The 22970-nt window shown below is 41.8% G+C and overlaps 1 protein-coding gene across 18 annotated transcripts in view; it reads right to left on the reverse strand.

Moving 5' to 3' along the window:
• LOC110990757 (uncharacterized) overlaps positions 1–21843 on the reverse strand; it is a 111066-nt gene extending 89223 nt beyond the window's left edge. For 3 of the 18 annotated variants that reach the window (XM_087136096.1, XM_087136097.1, XM_087136093.1), the window contains exons 1-16: positions 21500–21841; positions 21039–21174; positions 18576–18620; positions 18052–18209; positions 17080–17190; positions 16622–16760; positions 15916–16191; positions 14122–14407; positions 13395–13945; positions 12714–12999; positions 12424–12453; positions 11953–11997; positions 11036–11068; positions 10105–10149; positions 9124–9168; positions 8789–8902 (exon numbers count right to left, since the gene is read on the reverse strand). In XM_087136096.1, coding sequence (XP_086992222.1) covers positions 8789–8902; positions 9124–9168; positions 10105–10149; positions 11036–11068; positions 11953–11997; positions 12424–12453; positions 12714–12999; positions 13395–13945; positions 14122–14407; positions 15916–16191; positions 16622–16760; positions 17080–17190; positions 18052–18209; positions 18576–18620; positions 21039–21155 — 2281 coding nt within the window. In that variant the 5' untranslated portion in view covers positions 21156–21174; positions 21500–21841. Of the gene's footprint in view, positions 1–8788; positions 8903–9123; positions 9169–10104; positions 10150–11035; positions 11069–11952; positions 11998–12423; positions 12454–12713; positions 13000–13394; positions 13946–14121; positions 14408–15915; positions 16192–16621; positions 16761–17079; positions 17191–18051; positions 18210–18575; positions 18621–21038; positions 21175–21499 lie in introns of all 18 variants that reach the window. The other 15 variants (XM_087136094.1, XM_087136092.1, XM_087136101.1 and 12 more) reach the window with 13 other exon arrangements.
• Positions 21844–22970: the final 1127 nt, after the last annotated feature.

Genomic DNA, 22970 nt, shown 5'->3' on the forward strand with positions numbered 1-22970 from the left:
GAAGACGGAAACGTTTTAGTTGCCCCTGTGTCCACTGACTCCACCTACAAACTTGCTTTACGGCCCCTGACGGTCATTGGCACAAGCAATCCACTCTGGGCGTGGAGTGTCCCACCTGACTGAAAAATCGTCTCCCCCCAGTTTAGTACGTGCATGGGTTTCTCCGCCATCTTTTCCTCTCGGCTCTAATGGTGACTGTGCCCCAGCTTGCCCCGGCCGCTGGGTAAGCTGCAGTTCGTTTCCCAGATTCTCAGTCTCGTCTCGTCGGCGCTTACAGTTTCTTGCAAAGTGGCCAGGTTCCTTGCACCTGAAACAAAGATCACCTGGTGCAGGTTACCGCCTTCCTCTTCTGGGTACATGGCGTCCATATCAACAACTGTGGACAAAGGGAGAATTGCCCAAAAATAGCAGTTGGGCAACAACTCTCAACTACTTCCTCCATTATTCCCCTACCTACAACAAATATTGATATGAAACTTCCATCAATGGATAGAGGAACATGTGCCCTTTCCGATGCCACCAAGATTACCAGATTTGGACAATTTTCAGACGTTTTATGCTCAGATATAGCAAGCCATCGTTCCGCGGAAAGAGGCCATGTCTGCTGTGGACGAAATGAGAATTGCATAAAAATAGGAAGCAGTTTGGCAACATGTTCTAAGCTTCTTCTGCTTATCCCTCACTACATCAAATATGGAGATGAAACGTACATCAGTGGATAGACGAATTTGTACCCTTTCAGATGCCACCATAATTGCAAGACTTATGGCAGACTAATATCCTCATACATAGGAGAGCCATCTTTGCACCGGAAGATGCCCAGTGACCTGTAAAGAAAGGCAGCTGGCATGGAAATATGAAGCAGTGGGACAACTTTTTGCGGATATAACTGCAGGAAATATTGGGATGAAAATTACACATGTACATCAGTGGATAGAGAAACTTATATCCTTCGCAACTTATGCCACAACGATTTCCAGATTTGGACAGACTCTTTATGCTCCAATATAGAAGGCAATCTTGGCGCAGGCTGACGCCAAGTATCAAAGATGACAACAAAGGCATAATTCCCTGACAAAAACAACGCAGTACTAAGTGTCACAACAACTCTTCTCTTTCTTCGTGTATATTTCACTACACGGTAACTATACAGAAAATATGTAGATCGCACGTACGCAAAGCAACGGATAGAGGAACTTGCGCCACCAGGAATGCCAGATTTAGACTTTTTCAGACTTCATATATTCGAATATAGAGAGCGATCTTTGCTGAGGAAGACGTCCAGTAAGGTGTAAACAGAGGCACAATTACATAAAAATACAAAGCACTGGGACAACCCCTGCCTTCATTTGCAAATATTTCCCCAAATACAGCAAGTATGGATGTTTAACTTTTCGGATAAAATCACGAGTGCCAGATTTGGACAATTTTGGAGCATAAAGTCTGACTTTATGCTCCAATGTAGAGAGCCACGATCTTTGCTCAACAAGACGCGGTAAGTAGGATTTAAAGAAAGGCAGAATTACTTCTACGAACTAGGACAACTCTCGTTTTCTTTCGCCGATATTTTCCTCACTACAGAAAATATGGATATGAATCTGACATCATATTATAGAGGACAGCGTACCCTTTCCGATGCCACCACGATTGTCAGATTTTCAGACTTTTTAAGTTCGGATATAGGAAGCCATCCACCGTAAGAGACCACGTAAGTGTAGACAAATGGAGAATTGCCCAGAAACAGCAGGCAGTTGGGCATCTCTCGAATACTTCTTCGATTATTTCCCTAACTACAGCAAATATTGATATGAAACTAACATCAATGGATAGAAGACTTTCTGCCCTTTCGGATGCCACCAAGATTGCCAGATTTGAACGTTTTCCCAACTTTTCATGCTGGGACATGGGGAGCCATCGTAGCGAGGGAAGAAATCATTTCATGTGTTAACAAAGGGAAAATCGTACAAAAATAGGCCTTATAAGGGGAACATTTCTCAAATTTTTCACTGATTTGTGTAAGTTTGATGAAGATACGAACTTCCAAAGGGACTCCACAAAAGAATAGAAATGTACAGTACAAAATACTCCACGTCAGTTTACGTTTGCAAGAAAAATTCACGCTTCTGTGGTTTTGCAGAATTAAATTCGACAAAATTCACACGAAGGCATGATCACCATGTCAATACAGGGGATAATCACTATTCATGAGATTATGTTAAACTGAATTCAACTTTGCATGTGTGTCAAGTGACACATAATAAAAAAAACCTCCTTGCAATCTGGTTCGTGCACGTCACCAGCTTCAACCTCGACCATTGCACATAGGGATATAATACAGGGACCTAAAAAACCGGACGATAACGCGCAACTTCAAAGTTCATCGTATGCGGGCTTTTAGTGTGTGCTTCATAAAATCGAAGTTTGCAAGTTGGCCAATGTCTGCCAGAAAACTATACCGTACAGAGTCAAAAGAGAGAGGGAGGAAGAAGGCGAGAAACGCATTGATGCAAATTTGCAAAGAAAAAAATTATATGTAAATAAAATTAGAACATTGGGAGACTTTCGGCAACTGTGTGGAAAATCCCCCTCCCCCCAAAAACATCGGAATACACCGTATGAAACGCACTATGATGGTAACGTACAAGCATAATAAATGGACATTTTATTTTTGTGCAATACACAGCTAATAATTATCAAAATAATTGGCAGATCCCTTTAAAGATCGATATTTTGACAGGAAAAAAATGTAAATGAAGTAAACACCGAAGACATCCATAGTGTTTAAGGTGTAAATCGTTGATTTTCTGCCCAATCCATCCTTTTATGCAACAGCTCTAATCTATTTTATACGATCGAGAACGTCCTCATTTGGCTCTTCTCTTATCTAATACTGTTTGGAAAGGCTGCACCATAAATGCACACAAAAAACACATAAACGGCCCCAAAACAAGCAAGTTACAAAATTATATTAATTGATAAGTATTTGTCTTTTGTCACCTCCTTCTAGTTATGCAAGTTTTTTTCTGTCCATTTACGTAAAATCTTCACTGTAAACAAACTGTCGATAAAGTGTAATACTGAATGTATTAAAGCAGTTTTTATTATGTGTATCACATGAAAAAATTGATACAACACTACAAAAGTAATTACATCATAAAACAGCGCGCAAAGCTATAGACGCGTCACCAGGATTTTTCCGAGGCAGGCCTAATAACGTCCAGGGTATTTTCACGCAAATTGGTACCCTGTAATACTACCCCCTTTCCTCTTTTTTGCACAAAATACCGTTAATGGACAGTCAACACGAAACGATACCCAAAACATTTCCAACTGGTTTCCACTACTTTCAACAATTATAGACCTCTACAGAAAGAGTGAATCCATAGAAACTCTTAATTGGTAACTGAAGCGGACAAAATGTGAAAGTATTCGTCGTTATTAAAGGAAGGCATAAATATGGGGAGTAAAAAAACCGTGAGGAACGCTTGGAATCATCACGGTACGAGTTGTATGTTTTGTAAACATCAGCCATCAACTCCCATCAGCCAATTAATCTACTCAGCTTAACTGTCAAAAGATATTTTAGAGCTCTGCGGACTTCAGCTGCTGTAAAATGTAATGTAATACACAAGAGCAACATATGTATAGTTTACAACCAAAAAACGAGTACATGTACTAACTAAAACTGCAACCCTAAGGAAACTTTATGGCAAAGATTTATCGCGGGCGATACAACACAGTGAAGTCCAGTAATGGGTTTCTCTGGTTTGAAAAATTAAGACTATACAACAGTTCATTGAAGGATACTGCCCGATTTTAGTGGCTAATCTTAGCTCTTAGCTGTTTGAGATTTGTTTAAAGATCATCTTCGTAAATACTGCAGGAGTAGTTAACTCTTGAAATAATTAAACAAAGATGCAGCAACAGCTAAAAGGTGTCCCAACATGGTTCTTGCAGACTGATATTCTTCAAAGCACATATGGGGTATAGCTTTATCCAAGGTAAACTGAATGCTGTGGATTTGTTTTTAACAAGGCAAACGTTTTACCATGTTCTCCAGCTGTACGTGCTGGTTTTAATTTTAAACTGCTGATACTGTTGATTTCTAAAACATGGAACATGTGGCCTTGACACTGCCCAGCAGTATAGAGAGTTCTACCATCTTCAGAATGGAGGCCAGATTGGTTCAACAAGTTCGAAATACGCATAGCCTTGTGTAATTACTGCACAGGGATCTGTTAAACTGAAACAATCATTTAATCAAAACTTTGCATTTTAGCAATTTCAGGTCAAGTAAGGCAACCCCCAGTACAAGAGCCAACTTGACTTGACTCTAGATTAAGCCCCTCTACCCATGTCGAATTTCATCCCAACCAAGCAATACTTGGTATGAGTGCGGTAGACTTGACCTCCTAATCCTGTTTATCTTAAACATATTCATTAGTTTCAGAGAACAAAATAAGCTCTTGGTGTCATACTTAGGGTTAACCTGCCCCTCAACAGTAGACTCTCACAATGCATTGTCACCTTAAGCATCTACTGCCTGGCACGGTACTGCCTCAGGCTTTTCTCCAGGACCTCATCCCCTCCTGCGTACCACCAACACTGTCTGGCCCTCTCCTCACGGAAGTCCATCCTCTCTGACTGACGGACCTCCAGGCGCTGGCTACCCACTATGAGTTGCCCTCTCATGCTGGCACCCTCACCAGTGATGCTGCCTGCATCCAGGTGTATCTCGCGGCGTTCAAACTGACCTGTTATTTGGAGACAGCAAGGGGATGAGACAGAATAGGAGCATCAGGCAACAATTCAATGGCATAACAATTCAGTGCTCCAACTCCAGCATTAAGCTACTTAAGTCTCCCCAACACATGACTTCTGCACAGGTCACATTATTTGTTAGCTCCACTCAGCCTCGTCATGTCATTAGCTAAAACTGGTCCGTTAGAGACAAGATGACATAAATCTGCAACCAATTTCACAAAGCGTGGCCTAACTTTGAACCATGTATAAGCCTTGCACCACAAATCTGTGCTGTAGTTGCACAATATGCCTACAGCGTTCATTCAATTACCTCATGCCCATCATTTTGGAGTTACTGTCTTTTCTTTGTCAAAACTGGACAAACTATCTTGAAGTTCTTTTGCAGCAAAGCAAGTTTTTCACAACCTTCTACAGCAAAGTTTTACATATCGCTATAAATGTGGCGTAAGTGATGTTAAGCTGCTCAGCCCATACATAAGTAAGCCAAAACCCAACATGTTAGAGTAGATCACAGCATTCATTTAGCACCTAATTTCCTCCAATTTTTTGATCCAATGCTCGTGTAAAATCAGGAATCATTTTCATGGGATATATACAACGAGAACAGATCAGAAGTTGCCTCTGGTTTCTCTGGACAGCACTGTACAAGGACCTAAATGTACCGACGATAGCTTAATTGGTCACCTGTAGTACAATACTGATGCAGGAATCTACTTGATTTGGATCACGTTGCCCACTGGCATACATATTACAGTTAACTATGAGACACAAGCCTTACCAATGATGCCATCCACCTCCTGAGAAAAACCATCAGCATTTCTGATTTCGAGTCCGAGGAAGTCATTCTTGTGTGCTGAGGGGTCGCCTGTGTGCCTGTGGATGACCAGCGTGAGTCGTGACGATAGCCGGATGGACAGATGGCTACCAGATCTGACAGCAACTCTCATGCCTTGCATCCTGGCCTTCCAGTTCTGTCCCCAGGGCATGGTGAGCGTGGATCCCAGCAGGAGGCTGTCTGGGGAGACTTCCAGATTGCCCTCCCGAACCTTCACCAGCAGACGGTCCAGGATGAGTGGTACAGTCTCACTCTCACTCAGCTCAGTAGAGGCAACAACGGAGCTAGCCATGCGGCCATTTACCTCAATTTCTAAAAACACAAATATGATAACACAATAGACACTGAAAAAATGGTTTCACATGGTCAACCTTTCATCTATAAACACTGTGAGTACTATGCATTCACTTATGATGGAGTTGTAGACTGGTTGATGTTCATTCAGGTGTGCTACTGCTGGAAGTGGTGCTAAGGGTATGGGAGACCCAGGAGGTAGGTATATGGGTGGAGATAAACTGGGCCATGGGTTTAGAAGACCCCTTGAACAGGAGGGGCCACCGGATGTCGCTGAGGGTGAAACATATGTTTTGAAGGACTGTCTTGTGCTTGAGGATTTTGATGGCTTCACATGCCACTTGGCGATGCTGGTGATGAGATACCACTGGATGACGTGGTCAGATTTGTGGGAATGCTTGATGATAGTGGACTTGTCTTAATCACCCCACTGACCATATGCTTAGAGTTTATTGCTGGGGTGGACAAGTTTCTACCAGTTTCACTAACATACACTTTGCCACACTTGCAGGTGATACTGCACAGTACATCGGGTCTTGCACTCACGCTTTGATCTTGTTTGTCCTTGTGGGATTACAGGAATCATGGTTCAAGATCTTGATGGGCACAGTGTGAAACATTTTGATGCCTTGCTTAGTTGGCCAGGATCGTTAAATTTGTTGGGAGGTTTGGCCTAAATAGGGGAGGGTGGCAGACGTAATATTCCTATTAGATTGACCGTGGGTATAGAGACCCTCTGGTTGGGGAGGGTTCGTAGTTTTTGCATCTTTATTTGGTTTCTTGATAGCCATTCCGTTGTAGTGCTGTGGTGATGTGATTCAGCTCGGATGACAGATGCTCCTTTTCGCAGATGTTACACACTTGGTGCATCAGCGTGCTATTAACAAGGTTCTTGACGCTGGGGTGGGGATGAAATGACCGTTTGTGGAAATAGTGGTCAGTGTGGGTAGGTTTGCAGTATGTGCAGCGACTGAGTGTACCGTCAGGTTGTCAGGAAACCTCAACATCCAGGGTTCTGCCATCCTTTTCCTGCTCCATGGTGAATGGGATGCCACTGTGTAGCACATTGAGGTGTTCCTGAAACAATATGAGCTTGTCTGGGTCATGTTAGCAAATGTTTAAGGTATCGTCAACCACGGGTGTCAATCCGTTTTGAAAAGTGGGGGGACATAACCCTGAGTGCAGAACGTGAAGCACAAAGCCCTGAGCAGCGTGGGGTCCAGGGCCCACTCAAAGACCAAGGAAAATCTTGGAGTATAGATGCTCTGTTCTGTGATCTGAGAAAATTTCTAGCTACTTTAGCCGTTTTTTTAACAAATGCTTTTGCAAGGTATACATTTTCACGTAAGTTTTGGAAAAAAGTGGGGGGGGGACAACTGATATAGTACCCCCTCTTCCCAAGTGGTGGAAACATGTCCCCTCTATTCCCCAGAAACTGACGCACATGTTGCCAACATAGTTCAGCCAGAACTGGGGATACACAAGATCCCACAGAGATTCCTTTGATTATTTCAAAAAACTTCGGAAACTGGATGATGCCATGCAAGTTCTGAGCAGATCATGAATCTGATCCAGGCTGAGGTCGGTCCATTCTGGCAGTGTGGGGTCTTGCTTTCTCTGGCCATGTTACAGGCATCATGTTTGGGACACAATGATGGGACGGAGAGGTATCTTGGATTTATGAATCTTATAGGTTCACCAATGAATCTTGGGCATGTTGAGCTAGAGGAGTGGAGCTGTCTGTAGAGAGCACTTGTGATACTGTCAGCGTGTTGTTAGGCCAGCAACTCTACATTTATTCTCTTATGAATAGGAGTGGGACCGGATCTTTGGGAAGGGGATGGTAAGATCCAGAACCAAGGATGGTCCACACCTTGTCGTCACAGCGAGTCTTGTCCATGGCACATTTGCATTACCTCTGTCAGCTTCTGTGAGCCATGACTTGTCTTGACGGAGGCCGCGGGCAAAAGCGGCATGTTCTTGTCAAGCACAATGACGCTGGTGTAGGCCAATTTGTGAATGTAACGAAAGTTGCATGCATGTACTGATAAACACCAGTAGTTGAACAAATGTTATTTACAACATATGCCACGTTTTCAGGCTGAAAATATTCACAATTGCAAAAACTGAAGTTTCCTTGTATGACTAGTAATGTATGACTTGTTCAAAGTGTTTCTTGCACACACACTTTCTTCTGGGGATTTGCTATTCAGTGACTTATTGCAAAAAAATTAAAAATCAAATAAGCAATAGGAACTTTTATAGGCCCAATATACCTAACGCACCAACTAATACCAATAATGAAATTTGTCCAATAGGTATTTAAATTTCCACACCACACTCACCATTTTTGTCTGAAAGGAGCGTGTAGATCTGGCTTGGTTTTGCTTTCACGCTGAAACACAATTGAGCATCATCGCGGCCCTCCTTGTACATGACAAAGGTAGCACGATACTTGGGCTGTGATTCTGAGGCTGTGAAAAAAAAAACATTTTAAAACCCTGTAACATTTTTTTCGTCTGCTGATCTTGCTTGGTTTACCACATTCGTGCAAAACCTGTGTTTAAGGTTGAGAAAAATTATGGGTTGATCAGAAGGGGGTAGGAGTCCATCTCCTTGTACCCTTTCCTCCTTGACTAAGGAAAATCATGGGGTCAATTCTACAACCCAACCCACCCAAATTCTGGTTTTTGAAAGAGTGACAGAAGAGGCCGGAGCCAATGTGGAAATGCCGGTTGCGCGCCTTGGAGATGGATACATAATACCAGACAACCAGTGAGTTCAGAAACAGCGCTTCGAAATCCCAGAAACAAGTACCCATATTCAACTTCACAAATTATGCGGTAACTTTCCAAGCCAAGATCTGATAGGGAAATTAATGAAACATTCACTTACATGTTGTTGACTGTGTTGTAGTTATAGAAGCTCTTGGTGTTGCAGTAGTTGTAACAGGTGCTGTTGTTGTTGCGGTGGTCTTTGTTGGCACTGTAGTCGTCGCCTTTCTCATGACTGAAAAAGATGCACGTGTGGGTTTATGTAGTTTTTGCATTCAAATGGTAAATTGCTTTCACTGATCAGAGGGCCAAAATGGAGAACAGGAGTGTGATATGGAGTAAGACAAAAACAATTTGGTGCTTGCTGTGATTTGGGGTTAAAAACTCAATTCAAAAGCAACATGAATTATATTCAGTGTTCTTACTATTTATTCCGGTGAGACAAAATAAACTTACCTGGTTGTTGAGTGGGTAAAAGCATGCCTCGATGGTACGGCAAGCCTACATGAAAAAAGAGAGGGTAAATAGTATAGGGTAGTAGGACATATGAAATATCTCAGGAAACCTTGGAAGTGCTATACTCTCATCACTGCTGACAATAGAACTCATATTATAAAACTCACATTATAGTAGTGTTGCCTTGAACAGTATTCAAGGCAACACTCTCTTGCTGAATCAGTTTTGCTCTGCTGCAACTCCAGGGATGACCAGTTGACTGACCACTGTTGCCTAATTTTTACAGAGGTCTTTTATAACACCTTTGAAATGTTCATCAAATTGAAAAAAGGTTTCAACTGTGGATTTGGCTGTAATGTTTAAAATCAAGATCAAATTGGCTGCCAATTTAAAAAGCTGATCAGGGTCATCAGTGTGATCTCATTTACACAAAGCCACAATTGTTTTATCTGATCTGACAATTCACACAGGTACATGTGGCTGTATTTCAACTGTTGTTCCTATGGTTGACCAGATCATCAGATTTGCAATGTTGGCAATGTTCATGGGAAAGGAACTGACTACACTACCCATCAGCACCAATAGGCCTACTGAATTATTATTAGCAACCAAGAGAAGGGGACACTCCCGCAGAGGTGATAATTAATGTTTCCAAAGTGGTCAACTTAAATTCTCTTTTTCCTTTCTATTTCTGCATCCAATTTTTCCAGCGTCTTGTCAAAATTGTCTGGAAATTTTTAGTTGCTGCTACCAACTAGCAAAGCACCATCTTGTTGAAATGCACTTTGTCTGCCATTGTATCGACAGCTAGTTCTCTCAACGATTTGTGTAAATTCCCTTTGGAGTAAACAGTTTCGCGGCAGCAGAACCGACAAAGGTCTTTTGGCAGTTGAGGGCATGACTGTCACGGCGGTGATGGGGACTCTGGGGTTTTATTTTCCTATCAATCGATGCCTGATCGTGATCATTGGCAAAACTTACCACGCGTCAGGTACTCACCAGAACTACGATATCGTCCAAAAGGGCCTAAAATACAAACAGGAAAAGAACATGATAAATGGAGTGGGAGATGTCCACACACCTGTGTAGCAGGACCATTGCAAGTCCATGTCAACACAGGTCACCATTAATTAACAAGATAACAAGATTTGTGAGGGACTCAACTTCAGCCCAAGTGTGAAAAGCAACATCAATAACTGTGTATAATGTGATACAGCCCATGCAATTAAACAGCTACACAAATGCCTCGGGGGGGGGCTAATGCGTAGTTCAGCATTGATTTATACTCCTGATTCACAAGGAAAACCAATTTTTCCGTTTGGAACTGGGCATCTCCATTTAGACAGCATTTCTACTGGATGGTTAGCATTATATTTTATCGACGTACAGTTTAAACTACAGTAAAAATGCACTAGGGTGAGATTAGAAGATAAAATTTATAACATTCACAGCTCAGAAAAGCACTCAGCTGAGTTTTTTGAGAACTTGCAAGGCACTCAACCAGAACACTACCTTAATATGTGTAAAAACTTCAAGCTAATGTGAATAAGAAATAGAATGCAAGCCGTAAGTAGTACACAGACTTTGGAAAGGCAATCTTGTCCGTCCTTGGGCAGCTATACATGATTCCTTGAGTATCAATGCCACAGGCTTATTAAGTATATAATCCTTTCAGCAGTAGCAATTTGATGTCCAGCACTTTCTCTCTGTCATTCAGATGCAAGGTGGGAGCAGTGTACATTTGGAGTGGATGGGGGAAGCTGGATATTTGCCTAAATGCCCTTAATGTGGAGGGAGCGAGACCAGAACACGGCCCTTCCCATTACCATGCTGCTCACTGAAGGGTCGAGTCAAAGAGAACACCAAGAAGTCAGCACAACATAATAGACAACTACTGTCACTCACTACGTACCTGGCAAAAAATTCATCCTCCTACTGACTGGCGCTGAAGATAATTAAGAAGACCATAAAGCTCAGTCAGTTCTAAACTTTCCAGTATTTTAAAACAATTTATAGGGAACTATACATACACACAAATTGCAGAGTAAACGGTAGGATACCCCAAAACTGGCAGAACTGAAATTTCCCCAGCAACATTTTTTGCATTGTTTACAATCAAAGATGGAACAGAAAACTCCACAAGTTGTCAGTGAATTGAGTCTTTTACAGCAGGAGTGCCGGTAGGTCTAGATGAGAGTTCTATCATTCATAAGTCAAGGACTTCAGAGACCTTGGTGGCCTAGGCTTTTTTCTGGCCGGGTCAAGCTTCTTCTAGACCCGGTTAGGCTGCACTCCCTACATTCTACCATGACGTCTGAAGAAGTTGCTGGCAAGATCATAAAAATGAACTGCATTTTCGGCAGTTAGCCAGAACGTTTATCCACGACAAAGTAAGGGAAGTGTTGGCTTTTTCTGTTTTCTTGCGTGTGAGTGGTTTTCTGTTTTTCGTTTTTTGGGGGGGACTTTTCTTGTCTCTTGTTGGGGTTGGCTGTACTGGCACATTTGTAACATTCTACTCTTGAAGTTCCAAAACAGTTTCCATTAAGCATGCATGTTTTTCTGGCCATGGAAAACATGGTACGTTACTAGTAACAGTTTAAAGGAATATAAACAGAATTTTATTTAACTGTGTAGGATGTCCTTATGTAATAATTAGTTTTTTCTTTAATGGATACATACGGGAACTCAAATAATGAAGGCTACTCCAGAACATTCAGCAAGTCTGAGAGAGAAATCCATGCATTTACAATGGGTGTGGTATACAAGAGAACAGGGTAATGTGAGTTTTTCAGAGTTAAAGACATAACAATACAGAATATTGTCACTTACGTCCTCCATATGGTCCAGAAACAGGACCTACGAATTGCATCGATCCTGAAATAGTTTTTAAGAACACAAAGGGTTGAAGCTTATTTTTTGTCTCTGTTAAGTGTTCATCACTGCTACCTTCTCCCGAAAATGATTGTTGCTTCTAAAATAACAAGTTACAGTGACATGCTACATGTATTTCATTCTGGGCTGATATGTTTCCTGTCTGCTTCAATGTTTCCAAATACCTTTACAACATACTTCAAGAAAAGTTTACAACTGATCAGAAACAGGGTCCAAGAGTTTCAGAAGCCGTACCTACAAGATCCCTTGATAATCACCCCTTTGGATTTGAATATTTGCCACCATCAAAACTAAAGTTTGCCCTAACATCTGCTTGACACTAAAGCAGGACTTTGACGAAAGACGACATGCCTCATTTTGCAGTTAATTTATCTGTACCACATTAAAATAATCACTTGTACAACTCACCTTGCTTGGGCGGATGTGCAGGAGGTGGACCTGTGTGATTTTAAAAAGAGATTACCAAAAAAATTTACTCAAACAAGGTAGCAACTACTGCCAAATATTCAGGGTTTATACGTTTAAGCACACTTGTACACCATCTGTGGCACATATGGCAAGCGCAATAGAAAAGATGCCAGGAAATGTTCATAGCAGATAAAGCTTTATTAATGCTGAATATGGTTGTGAAGTTTGTTCTTACTCCCTGAACTCCTTATAACTAGTTTTGCCAGTGACATCCAAAAAATGGAACATACGCCTATAATGAGATATGTCGACGGTCTCTTCATGATAAACTCTGGGTTCTACAACCGGTAGAACGGGCTCATCTTCATTCGGCTTGACCACGACCAGTGACGTTAGCGGGGTGACAAAGTGATACTTGAGGGAGAGCTCCAGAGCCCTCTCTGTCAGGGCATTCTTCTCCTCGTCTGTTTGTGCAGCAATACGCCTCTGGAGAAGCTCCTTGATGGTCAAGAAAGCCCACAGCCGCTGGGCAAAGTCATCTACAGCGTTGGGGCTGAGAACACCCAGACTCTCTTCCTGTAAGGGGTAAGAGAATGCACTAAACTTTCCATTGTGTACATCCACTGGGTGTTATCAAGTATGTAGATCCAAGGCACATGGGATGTGTATATCGGCACTGTTGACTTTGTGCCATCTATGAAACCTGTAAAGTCATATATCTAGGTCCCTTAACTTTGTTGTTGTACATGTATAAACCTATTAAATTACAAAAGTTAAAAGTTGAAATGTGAAACTCCCCATTTTGACAAGTGAAATTTGTGAACTTGTCTGTCGTTTGATCTAATTTAAGACAGTTCATTTGCCAATGTAAAAAGCAATACTTTGGCCTGATAAGTTATGTTTGTGAAGCCTACTAAAACAGGCTTACTGCCAAAAAAAAATGATGAAAGTTAGATTTTTCCTCAACAAACCTGGACATTTACTTCAACCTCCAGCTCTATTTCAACCCCACCAGTTTCAGCAATCACCACACAGGTCAGCATGTTTGGCAGGCTATCGTTGGCAACCAGCTTTCCAGCTACCACAAGCTCTGTTCCCACGAAATAAGCTGGGAAGTTAGTCTCTGAGATGCTGTTGGTGACAACCATGTTCTCATCATATTTGATCTGAATGTTGACCAGAAGAGGGGTAGCCACCTCATCAAAAAAGCCCACCAGTTGAAGCCCAGCATCAGAGTCTGCATAGATTTTGCGGGCTAGGCCCTTGTTCTGCAGAGAGAGCTCCTCCAAGAATGGGTAGCGCACACCCTCGCCGAAGCCTAATGAGAACAGGGAGAAACGTCCCTCCAGCCGGCGGCGGATGTCGGCCTTAATGCCCTCTGGCTCAGTCAGTCTCCCAGCCGTGGGCATACCGTCTGTCAGCATGATGATTAAGTAGAACTTACCTACAGTTGACAGGGAATTACCCTGAGCCTCCTCCAACATGGCTATGGCATCAACAATGCCACCATGAAGATTGGTACCTGTGGAAACCATGATTATTGATCAGCCTAGTTTTAAGGATCCATTTATTAAGAGAATGGTTTTCTCTGTAAAATATTCAAAATATGATTCCAAGAAAGGTTCTCCTCCACAAGTTAATCTTCATATATGCAGCAAGTTGTTAGCCCTAAAACATTACATGCATCTATGTACAGACCTCCACTGGCCTGCAGTCCTTGTATATGGTCTTTTGCAGATTCGATGTTATCCTTAGTAGAAGGTACCATGCTAGGCCTCCAAGCCCGCGTTGAGGAGGAGAACGTGATGATACCAAACTCGTCCATCTCCCTCAGGTCTGAGAGTATGGTGTCCATGGCCTCTTTGGTTTGCCGAATTTTTGTTCCACTCATTGACCCGCTGGTATCCAGAACAAACACGACACTCTTCTGTGTGGGCTTGAATCCCTCCGGGGAAAAATGATGCACGAAATAGCCATTGACAATCTGTGCAGTAATAAGAAAATCAAACAAACTACTGAATGCAATGTTACTTCCATAAATAGTGGTTATTATTACAATAACTGTAGGTACTACACTAGATCAGAGACGCTCGCAAAACTATGAGAACACAGGGCTCAATTCTTTGGGGATCAACAATTTTAATAGTTTTTCAAAACAATCCATGCTACTTACTTGTAATATAAATTACATTCATAATTGTAATAGTAATATGCATTTTGAGGATCTTCAGGCTGTGCTTTTGGAGTCTCAACTCTCCAGTGTTAAAGAATTTGTTTTGCCTTTGCCAACTTACAAACAACGCGGGACTTTAAGACGCTTGGTAACAACAAACATACAGGCCCTTTTTACTAGGTCTGAGCATGCCCACATCGTTCTGAGCATGTGCAATACCTTGAAAAGGGACTGGTGTGTCTGCTGCCACCGCGTGTCTGCTGCCACCACAATATCAAAGTCTCCCAATAACTACATCTATTTATTTGGTCAAAAGATTATAGAAAGTCACCTGGGCATGCAGACTAATGCATGTGGAAATCTATCTGGAATATGGGGGTATATACCTTTTGCAAAAGGGCATTGGTTATCTTCAATCTAACAAACTACCCCCAAAAAAGAGGGTTTACAAGCCCTAACATCTTCCACCAAGTTTGGTGAAGGAAGTGCAGATTTAAGGGTAGCTGTCTTGTGATGTCAGTGCATGCGTGTGAGGTATACATGCTTAATTACTCCAGACTCTTTTTCAACCAATTACTAATAAAGTGGACATGGGGTGCAATTTGCAAGCTACTTTTTGACAGGAGGTAGGCACAAATTTTGGTTTGGACTACCAGCTGAATGAATGAAGTAACAAAGTAAAGCTTGATGAGGACACCGATAGACCTCTCTCTTTCTGTATCACAGAGGGTGGCTGGTAAACTACAAGGGGCCGGTAAACTATGGCTGGCCATCAGTACAGAAGCCAAAAATTAATCCACAGACTGTTAAGAAAATCACAAGTATCAACAGAGATGGACACTGAGTAATTGCCACAGATCTTGTTCTATCATGTGAGGGCAGTTGGTTAGGACCTAAACTCCGTTACTGATTCTTCATTGGAAGTGTTTCCCTGTCATGGAGTTTTCTTTTGAAGTTTTGACTCTTGCTCAGAATTGCCACGCTTCTTAATATGAAATAAACATCATAGCCACAGTTGGGACAAATACATTTTAATTTACTTTACACTGTGCAAACCTGTGATGCATCTGGTGCAAAGCCATTTCTGACATGGTCCATTAAATCACTTCGTGCTCAGCCATGTATGATGGAAATTTGGATTTCTTTGTGTCATATGAAAGAGGAAGTCATGCTGAAACAGATTATATTGACCATTTCCAACAATAATTAGTCACATGCAAAAAACAGATTAATTTAACTCGGTTTTCTCTTTTTAAGCACCCTGTAACAGATGTTGCCCACCTGTATTGAAAGTTGGCAATATGAGAGGAGTCTCTTACCTGAATATCCCCAGCATCTTGCCCATGGATGACATCGTATCGCACGATGAACTTGCCCAAGTTGCCACTGGCAGACAGAGCCTCTTGTTGCTCGGGAGTTGGGAAGAACTGGACACTGACTTGATCACTCTTCAAACCTTTCAACAGTGCCCAATCCGGACGCTGAACCTCAGCAGTTCCGTCCGGGCTGAATTTCTTCACAAAGAAGTCTACAGATTCCTCCTGGATACCCTGGGGCTCGATGATATGCACATCTACAACCAGATGTTCAACAGTCTACAAACGCAGCAAACAAGTGGACTAAAAGTTAAACAGTGGCTTTAAAGTTAAACAGTGTGACTTTGATCTAAAATTATGCATTCAACCCTCCTAAAATACAGAGAAAGATACGTACAATGACAGAGACAAATCATCCATTTACAAAAAGGGGATGCCCATTGTCTAGCATTCACAAAAGGAGGGAAGGGGCCTGACATAGGGTTTATCCTGGCAGCTTGGCATACTTTTGGGGATACATTCTGTCTTTCAAAAATAGACTAACATAAGTTGTTGAAAGCAAAAGACACAACTGGGAAAAAGAAAGACAACCCCCCATCCACCCACAAGCTTAACACAGTCCTTAACTGCTTATACAGCTCTCAAACTGTTCATTGGGTGTCCTGAACCACAAGCCAGGCTTGTAAAAGCTAACTTTTCTGAAGCTGACCTGGCCTGGAGAAATGGAAATGACATTCTCAAAATATCCATCTTTCCTCTTCAGAAGTTCCTCATAAGTCAGGTTGAATTTCAGCTCACTCAGTGCTTCAACATTGATGGATATGGTAAAGTCATTCTTCTCTTCCGACCTTAATAGAGAGAAAAAGGCATAAATGCATACTTGTCCAACTCAAATCCCGAGAGTGTAAAAAAGAGGATAATTATGTGAATAGTGAACACTGCCTGGTTCGTTTTTACAATCCATCATTTAGAGCATGAAATGAAAATCTAATGCACTAGCAAAGTGCAAAACCTTTCGAGAAAGTGTACAAAACCCATGCATGCACTACAGCAATAGCCGGTGTAAAAACCAGTACATGCACAGCCTACCAGCAATTTTCCTCTTCATAGTTCTCATAATCAGTTCAGTTAGTACAGTTTGTGCATATATATGTAAAACCAACTTACGATTGCTTGACCTGTCCAGTTGTCTGCCCCTGGCTTTTGGCATGGTCATAAGCCTGCTGAGCCGCTTCTTTTTCGTCCACTCGTGAGTTGTACACTACACCATCAGCCTCTCTGCAGTGGAGATGTATGTCCGGAAACAGAATGGATTGGTAATTGACCACACAACATGAGTACAAGAGCACAAATGCTACCCTGGGATCAGATCTCAGTGCTTTATGAATCAGAAGTACCGGTGTACAGAAAGTCTGGAAGTGGTACTTGAATTGGGCCTCTGGAATGCAGTAATACCGCTCAAGTTTTACACAACAGCAGATGTGATTATCATTTCCTTGACTTTTTGGAAAGAAAATATTAATATCGCAGGTGTTAAAGACTCTTCCAAGCACTGCTTTGTTATACATTTTAGTGGCAAATAGCTAAACTCTCCGCTGGAGAGTGATGTTGTTATAGTCACCCTGTGTGCAGCTGCATGGCTAAGGGGAGGCATGGGGGGCACATCCCCCAGTCGCCCCCCCCCACTTGAATTCCAGAAACAGTACACATGCATATATCCTGATGTGTTCACGATTATGTACATGTATATGTCCAATTTCCAGGTCAGCCCCCCTTTAGTGCGGAGCCTCTATTAACTCCCCCCCCCCGTGCTCAGAATCCAGGACACGCTTCTGCCTGTGTGGTCAGAATTAGTTGTCAAAATTCACATGCATAAACAAAGCACGGTATCCCTAAATCTCAAGACCATAAAAAGTGTACCAATGCCATTAAAAATACACTGACAAAGATGCCAATGCCCAAGAAAGCACCCTTAGTTGTCATGACTACTGTCAGTACGATGCCAATTGACACTATCAACTCCGCATTTACAGTGACTCTGAACAGCACAACTGCATGACCCCACTGCCTTCAACACTATCATCAGCAAGCGTTTTTATGTTTCACTATTAAGGAAGTCCTGCAAGATATTCCACTTACATCAGAAATCCAGATATGAAGGCCTCTTTGGGGAGTTCCATGTAAAAGTTGACTTCCTGACTCTGATGGGCATCATTGGCTACAGTGCACTCCACAACCGTCTTTGTAAAGCGGGCTGTCACCGATGATGACACTTGCATTTCTCGAATCTTTAGGGGCTTTACATGAAAAGTGAAAAAAAAAAACCTCCTGAATTCATTTACAATACCGACCCCCAAACCTTGGCAGAACAATTCAAACTTAAAGAGCTGGGTCATGATTACTTCTACAGATAACGCGGCACATTGCTCTCACATAGGAATAAGTCATCTCTCACAAATTTCTAGGAATTCGGATTTCTGCTTTTTTATATTTTTTTCCACGAATAGAACTCTCTGATTGCAGAATTCCTCTCGAATCCGACTGATGTGGAGGAGAAAATAAAATAAGGCAATTCAGTCTCATAAGCACCTAGAAAGTAAACCCACAAAAAAGTCACACAATGGACATGTATATCACACACCAATTCTTAACACATTTCTTACCACATCCTCGATGGGCAGGACTGGTGGTGATTCTCTTTTGGCCCGCTGGAACAGCAAAGACATTAAAATAAAATGAAATGAAACAAAATAACTAAGTATTAACTCTAAAAAGGTCACGTATAATAAAAGTTTATGAAAATATTCCATCGGTGTCACAAGTCTTGATATCCAATATTCATGGTGAAATACAGTACAAGAGACGGTTGTGTGATTCCCTCATACATGGTCGTATGTTTCCACACACAGCTAACTCTGTGTTCCCCTAACCCTAGCAGGCACAATTTGTGCAGTCTGTTTTAAAGGATCCAGGAAATGGATTTTTCTTAGAATCACTTCTTGTGTATCTCTGTACTCTTTTTGCATGTATGAAGACTGTTTGACATCTTTTTTGAGTTACGTGAACTGAACGGTGCACTTTTTCAAACATTAAAAATTGACCAAGCATTTCTGGGCGAGGGCGCTTTTGCTTTGATGTAAATCAGGGATGACATGGTTCAGTGCAACATTGAGATTCAACGCCTTGGATGACATCATAGTTCTGCTCATGAATATGCAAATAAGTACTGGCATAAAAACCAATGAAGCATCAAATATGGGTTAAAATTGAAAAACAAATATTTCAAATAAGGTAATTGAAACCAAATATGCAATTTCAAGGGTTTTGTAATATCCTGGCTACCAAAGGACCTAATGCCAAGTTTATGGAAAGTAACTTTGTTCCCTACCCTCTTGAACCTCAACTTTTAACCCAGCTACTTTTGGGACTCTGGACACTATGGTCATAAATATATTGTATTACTTTCTTTCGGTGCATCATAAATGCTGCCTGTGCATTTTCTGTTCTTCTTGCACTTTGTTTCCAGAGTCTCACATGAAAAGAATTAAATCGGTATTCCTCCAACTCAAATATTGAGTGTATCTTTTGCCCAGTTCATTACAGGTTTTTAGTAAAATGTATACAAATATTTCTATTTCCTGGTTCCTTTAAGCAAAAGTGACACACCCCCCAGCTCAGAAAACAGGCACTAGATCCTTTTCAATTCACTCTCTCTGACAGTGGAAAAAACCTCAATTAACAAGTTTATGCATCCACGAAGGATACACCAAGGATATAACTGCTGGAGCTGTGCCATCTTAATATTCCACAGCCAACTCCCCTCATATTTCCAACAAGAAGGGATGTTGGGCCTAATTGAAGAGATCAATTGTCTTAATCTGGAGCAACATTGTCAGCAAGTCATAACTGTTGTGTTTAAGACACAATTTATAGGCCAGGAATGCTGGCAAACAACTTGGGCCCCAGAGGTTTCGACCACCCACTCCTGTTTCTTTGCTCAGTATACCACCTGTGACATACCCAGCTTTCTCAATACATTCCTTCATTCTTCAAATGTCGGATATGTTTAAGGTTGAAAAGATCAGAGTTCATTTTTGTTCCCTTGGAGACCTGTGTAACCCAGCACTAGAGCCTACTATAAATCAGGAGTAGTTGGAGAAAACTTTTTTAGTATGTATGGTTCAAAATGTCTTATTCGTTGTGTTGTTGTCCTTAATGTAACACTTTAGCAAGTGAATTGCCACAGTTATTACATGTATCTTTATATTTATCATGTGGACACAATAACTTTGATTTTGAATTAGAATTGAAAAAATTAATTTTGGTTTTATTTTTAAGGCTAAGGGTTTTTTAAGAGGAGAAAAGACAAGCAGAAGGAGATTTAGAAACATTGTCAGTTTCCACAAAGTACCTTTAAATTGACTTCCTTCAATGGTTTGCCAATCCACTATTGTCAAGTGTCTTGCTGCCTTCGGAAATTTAGAGCCATCTGCTTTTTGAAATTTCCTTGCAACTTGAACAGTCTGGTTTTAAAGCAGTTAAAACCACAAGCCGCGACCACCTGACTAACAGTGACATATCATATTTATTCCTCAGCCTACCTATAGCATAGAGATTGCTCTATTCCTATAGCATATCTCCTATAGCATATCTAGGAGATTACTGGATTTCTTAGAATATACAATGACGTCATAATGTCCCTGTGCTGCCCCTGCCCAATTTTCCTTGTTAAGACCAACCCCCATTGTGACCATAACTACAATGTAATTGCAAGTGTTTTCCACTCTGTTCCTTGCTCTACGGGTAATTCTATCCCTTGCACGCAAGAAAGCTGGACTGAAAAGATTATCCCGAGGGGATAATTCGTGGCACCGTGGTGACGCAGACCATACTAACAGCCCCTCATTAAATTGCGGGTAACCTCTCCTCCAGGTCTTTATGGCTCGACCGTGGCTTGCGCAGAGACGTGTTAGCCCCATGGAGCTAGCTATAAGATAACATTCACCATTCAACGAGTCAGTTTTTGAGAACTCACAAAGGCGTACAAAAACATGTGCACTTGAGTCTGTCAGGAAAAGGGGATACATTTCTTTAGGCCTACCTCTAAAACTTGGAAGTTTTCTCACCTTTGATAGTTCACCTAGCGATGCAATGAAAGAACTGGCTCGTTGAGCTGGTGCTGCATCACTGCACCATAGGCCAGCGAGGACCACCAGAACTGGGAGCACACACCGTGCGATCATGACTGGAGATTCTGAAAAGCTACGGAGACAAAAGTTTCAAATCAGCTGGATTTCCAAAACAGGTCATCTTGATTTAAATTTTTTCCCAGCTCAGGCCTGCCGGGAGTTCTTGGGCTTTCTTTGCGAGTCGTGGTAACCATAGCTCCATGGTGGAACCCTCACCCACAAATGCACCAAAGTTAAACGGCACAGAAAGTTCAACATGCATGACAGGCAGAAATTAACAACCTAACAGGCAGAAAGTGTTTCCTCCAAAGTCACCACAAAAACAACAGCAAAAAGTCACATTGTTAATTTTATGACGATAATACAGCTACACTGACTTACATGTTTATGATACTTACCAACACGAGTTATTGACGTTTTCAGATGTTTCGAGCGCACCGATAACAAAAGGTCTGAGAGCGGGACCAGTGACTCGACTGTCAGTCAGCACTACGCTGAAGGATAGTCCTTGCAGCTTTATATAACGTACCCGAGCTACGTTTGCTGGTCACGCCACTATAGCGTGCTGCCTGCACTCTCTGTGAGAACAACAATATGCCAGACAGGAAGATCACTGGTTCCTAGAAGCTGACGTCGCATTTGCAGAAAAGAACTTAGAAGCTGGGAGAGCCAAACAGCGAAAGAAACCCGAGAGAGCCTGTACCAGCCGGAACAATCCTGACATCATTAACAGGTGGTATTTCTTCAAGGTTGGTCCCTGAAATGATTTGATTTCACCATAATCAAATCGGATAACTTAATTCATCGTACTTCCCCGATTCATCTCATTTGAAAGGTCAGTGCTTCCTGGGAATCAGAGTGCAACTCCGTTATCCAGAAAGGGTGAGGGCAATGACGGTCTTTTTGTCTTTCTCTCTAGTTTCTGAGCGGGGGCAGAGGCCTCGAGCAGGGGGGGTCGTGCCTTGTCCCTCTTTAGTTGCACCACTGCACCCCCCCCAAGGCAAAACATTGCATTTGTAAAATATCATTTCCCTTCTTTCAGAAAGCGTATGAAAAGTGCTTAAGTGTGGCCTCACCTCAAAGAGAGGCTATAAAAGGTTGCATGAAAAAACAATCCAAATTCTTGCCCCCCCCCAAAAAAAGAAGAATTATCCCATTTTAGACAATGGGTTCTACACCCGTCAATATCAATTACTACCACTGCATGGCTTAGTAAAGGCCAAAAAATGGCACTCAGAATTCGTATTAAGGAAAAGTATTTCACCCATCACCCATCCCCTGTAAAACGAAAATGGGAAGTGGGCTCAACTGTAATCATCCTTCTGCCGCGGTGCCACTTTTTAAAACAGACAGCATCGGTTCGCCGTGCGACAGCAGCAAAGAGCACTCCTGAAAAGGGGGCACTTGTGAAAAATGGCACCTGTAACAAAATATAGGTGACCGTTAATAACAATAATAATAATTGGTGTTTTTTTTAAAACTTCGGAATCCTTCAGCACAACTCAGTCTTTGCAATTCAAGAAAACACATAAATAGGGATAAGAAATCAACCCAACTGAGGTAACAGAAGCGCTCTTACGCCATTGATGAAGGTGTGAGAAGAAAGGCAGAAACAAAAAAAAAACTCGCTACAAAATATTACACGGGCTCGAATGGACTATCGATGATTGACCGAGAATATTTGTATGAGTAAAATGAGCAACTTCTGGCTTCTTCAAGATCAGACATCGATGAGGAGGGGTTCTTATCCCAAGATAATGTCAAGAGCGGATCGAGGAATTGTTCGGGGGGGTCAGCCCGGAGATTAATTTAATGTCTCATTTTTGCGGACTTTATAGTCTCCTATTTGTAACATTCACTTTGTATACA

This window comes from Acanthaster planci, linkage group LG04 (assembly GCF_054643075.1).
Source record: "Acanthaster planci isolate LZ-2023a linkage group LG04, COTS_SCS, whole genome shotgun sequence".
NCBI lineage: Eukaryota > Metazoa > Echinodermata > Asteroidea > Valvatida > Acanthasteridae > Acanthaster > Acanthaster planci.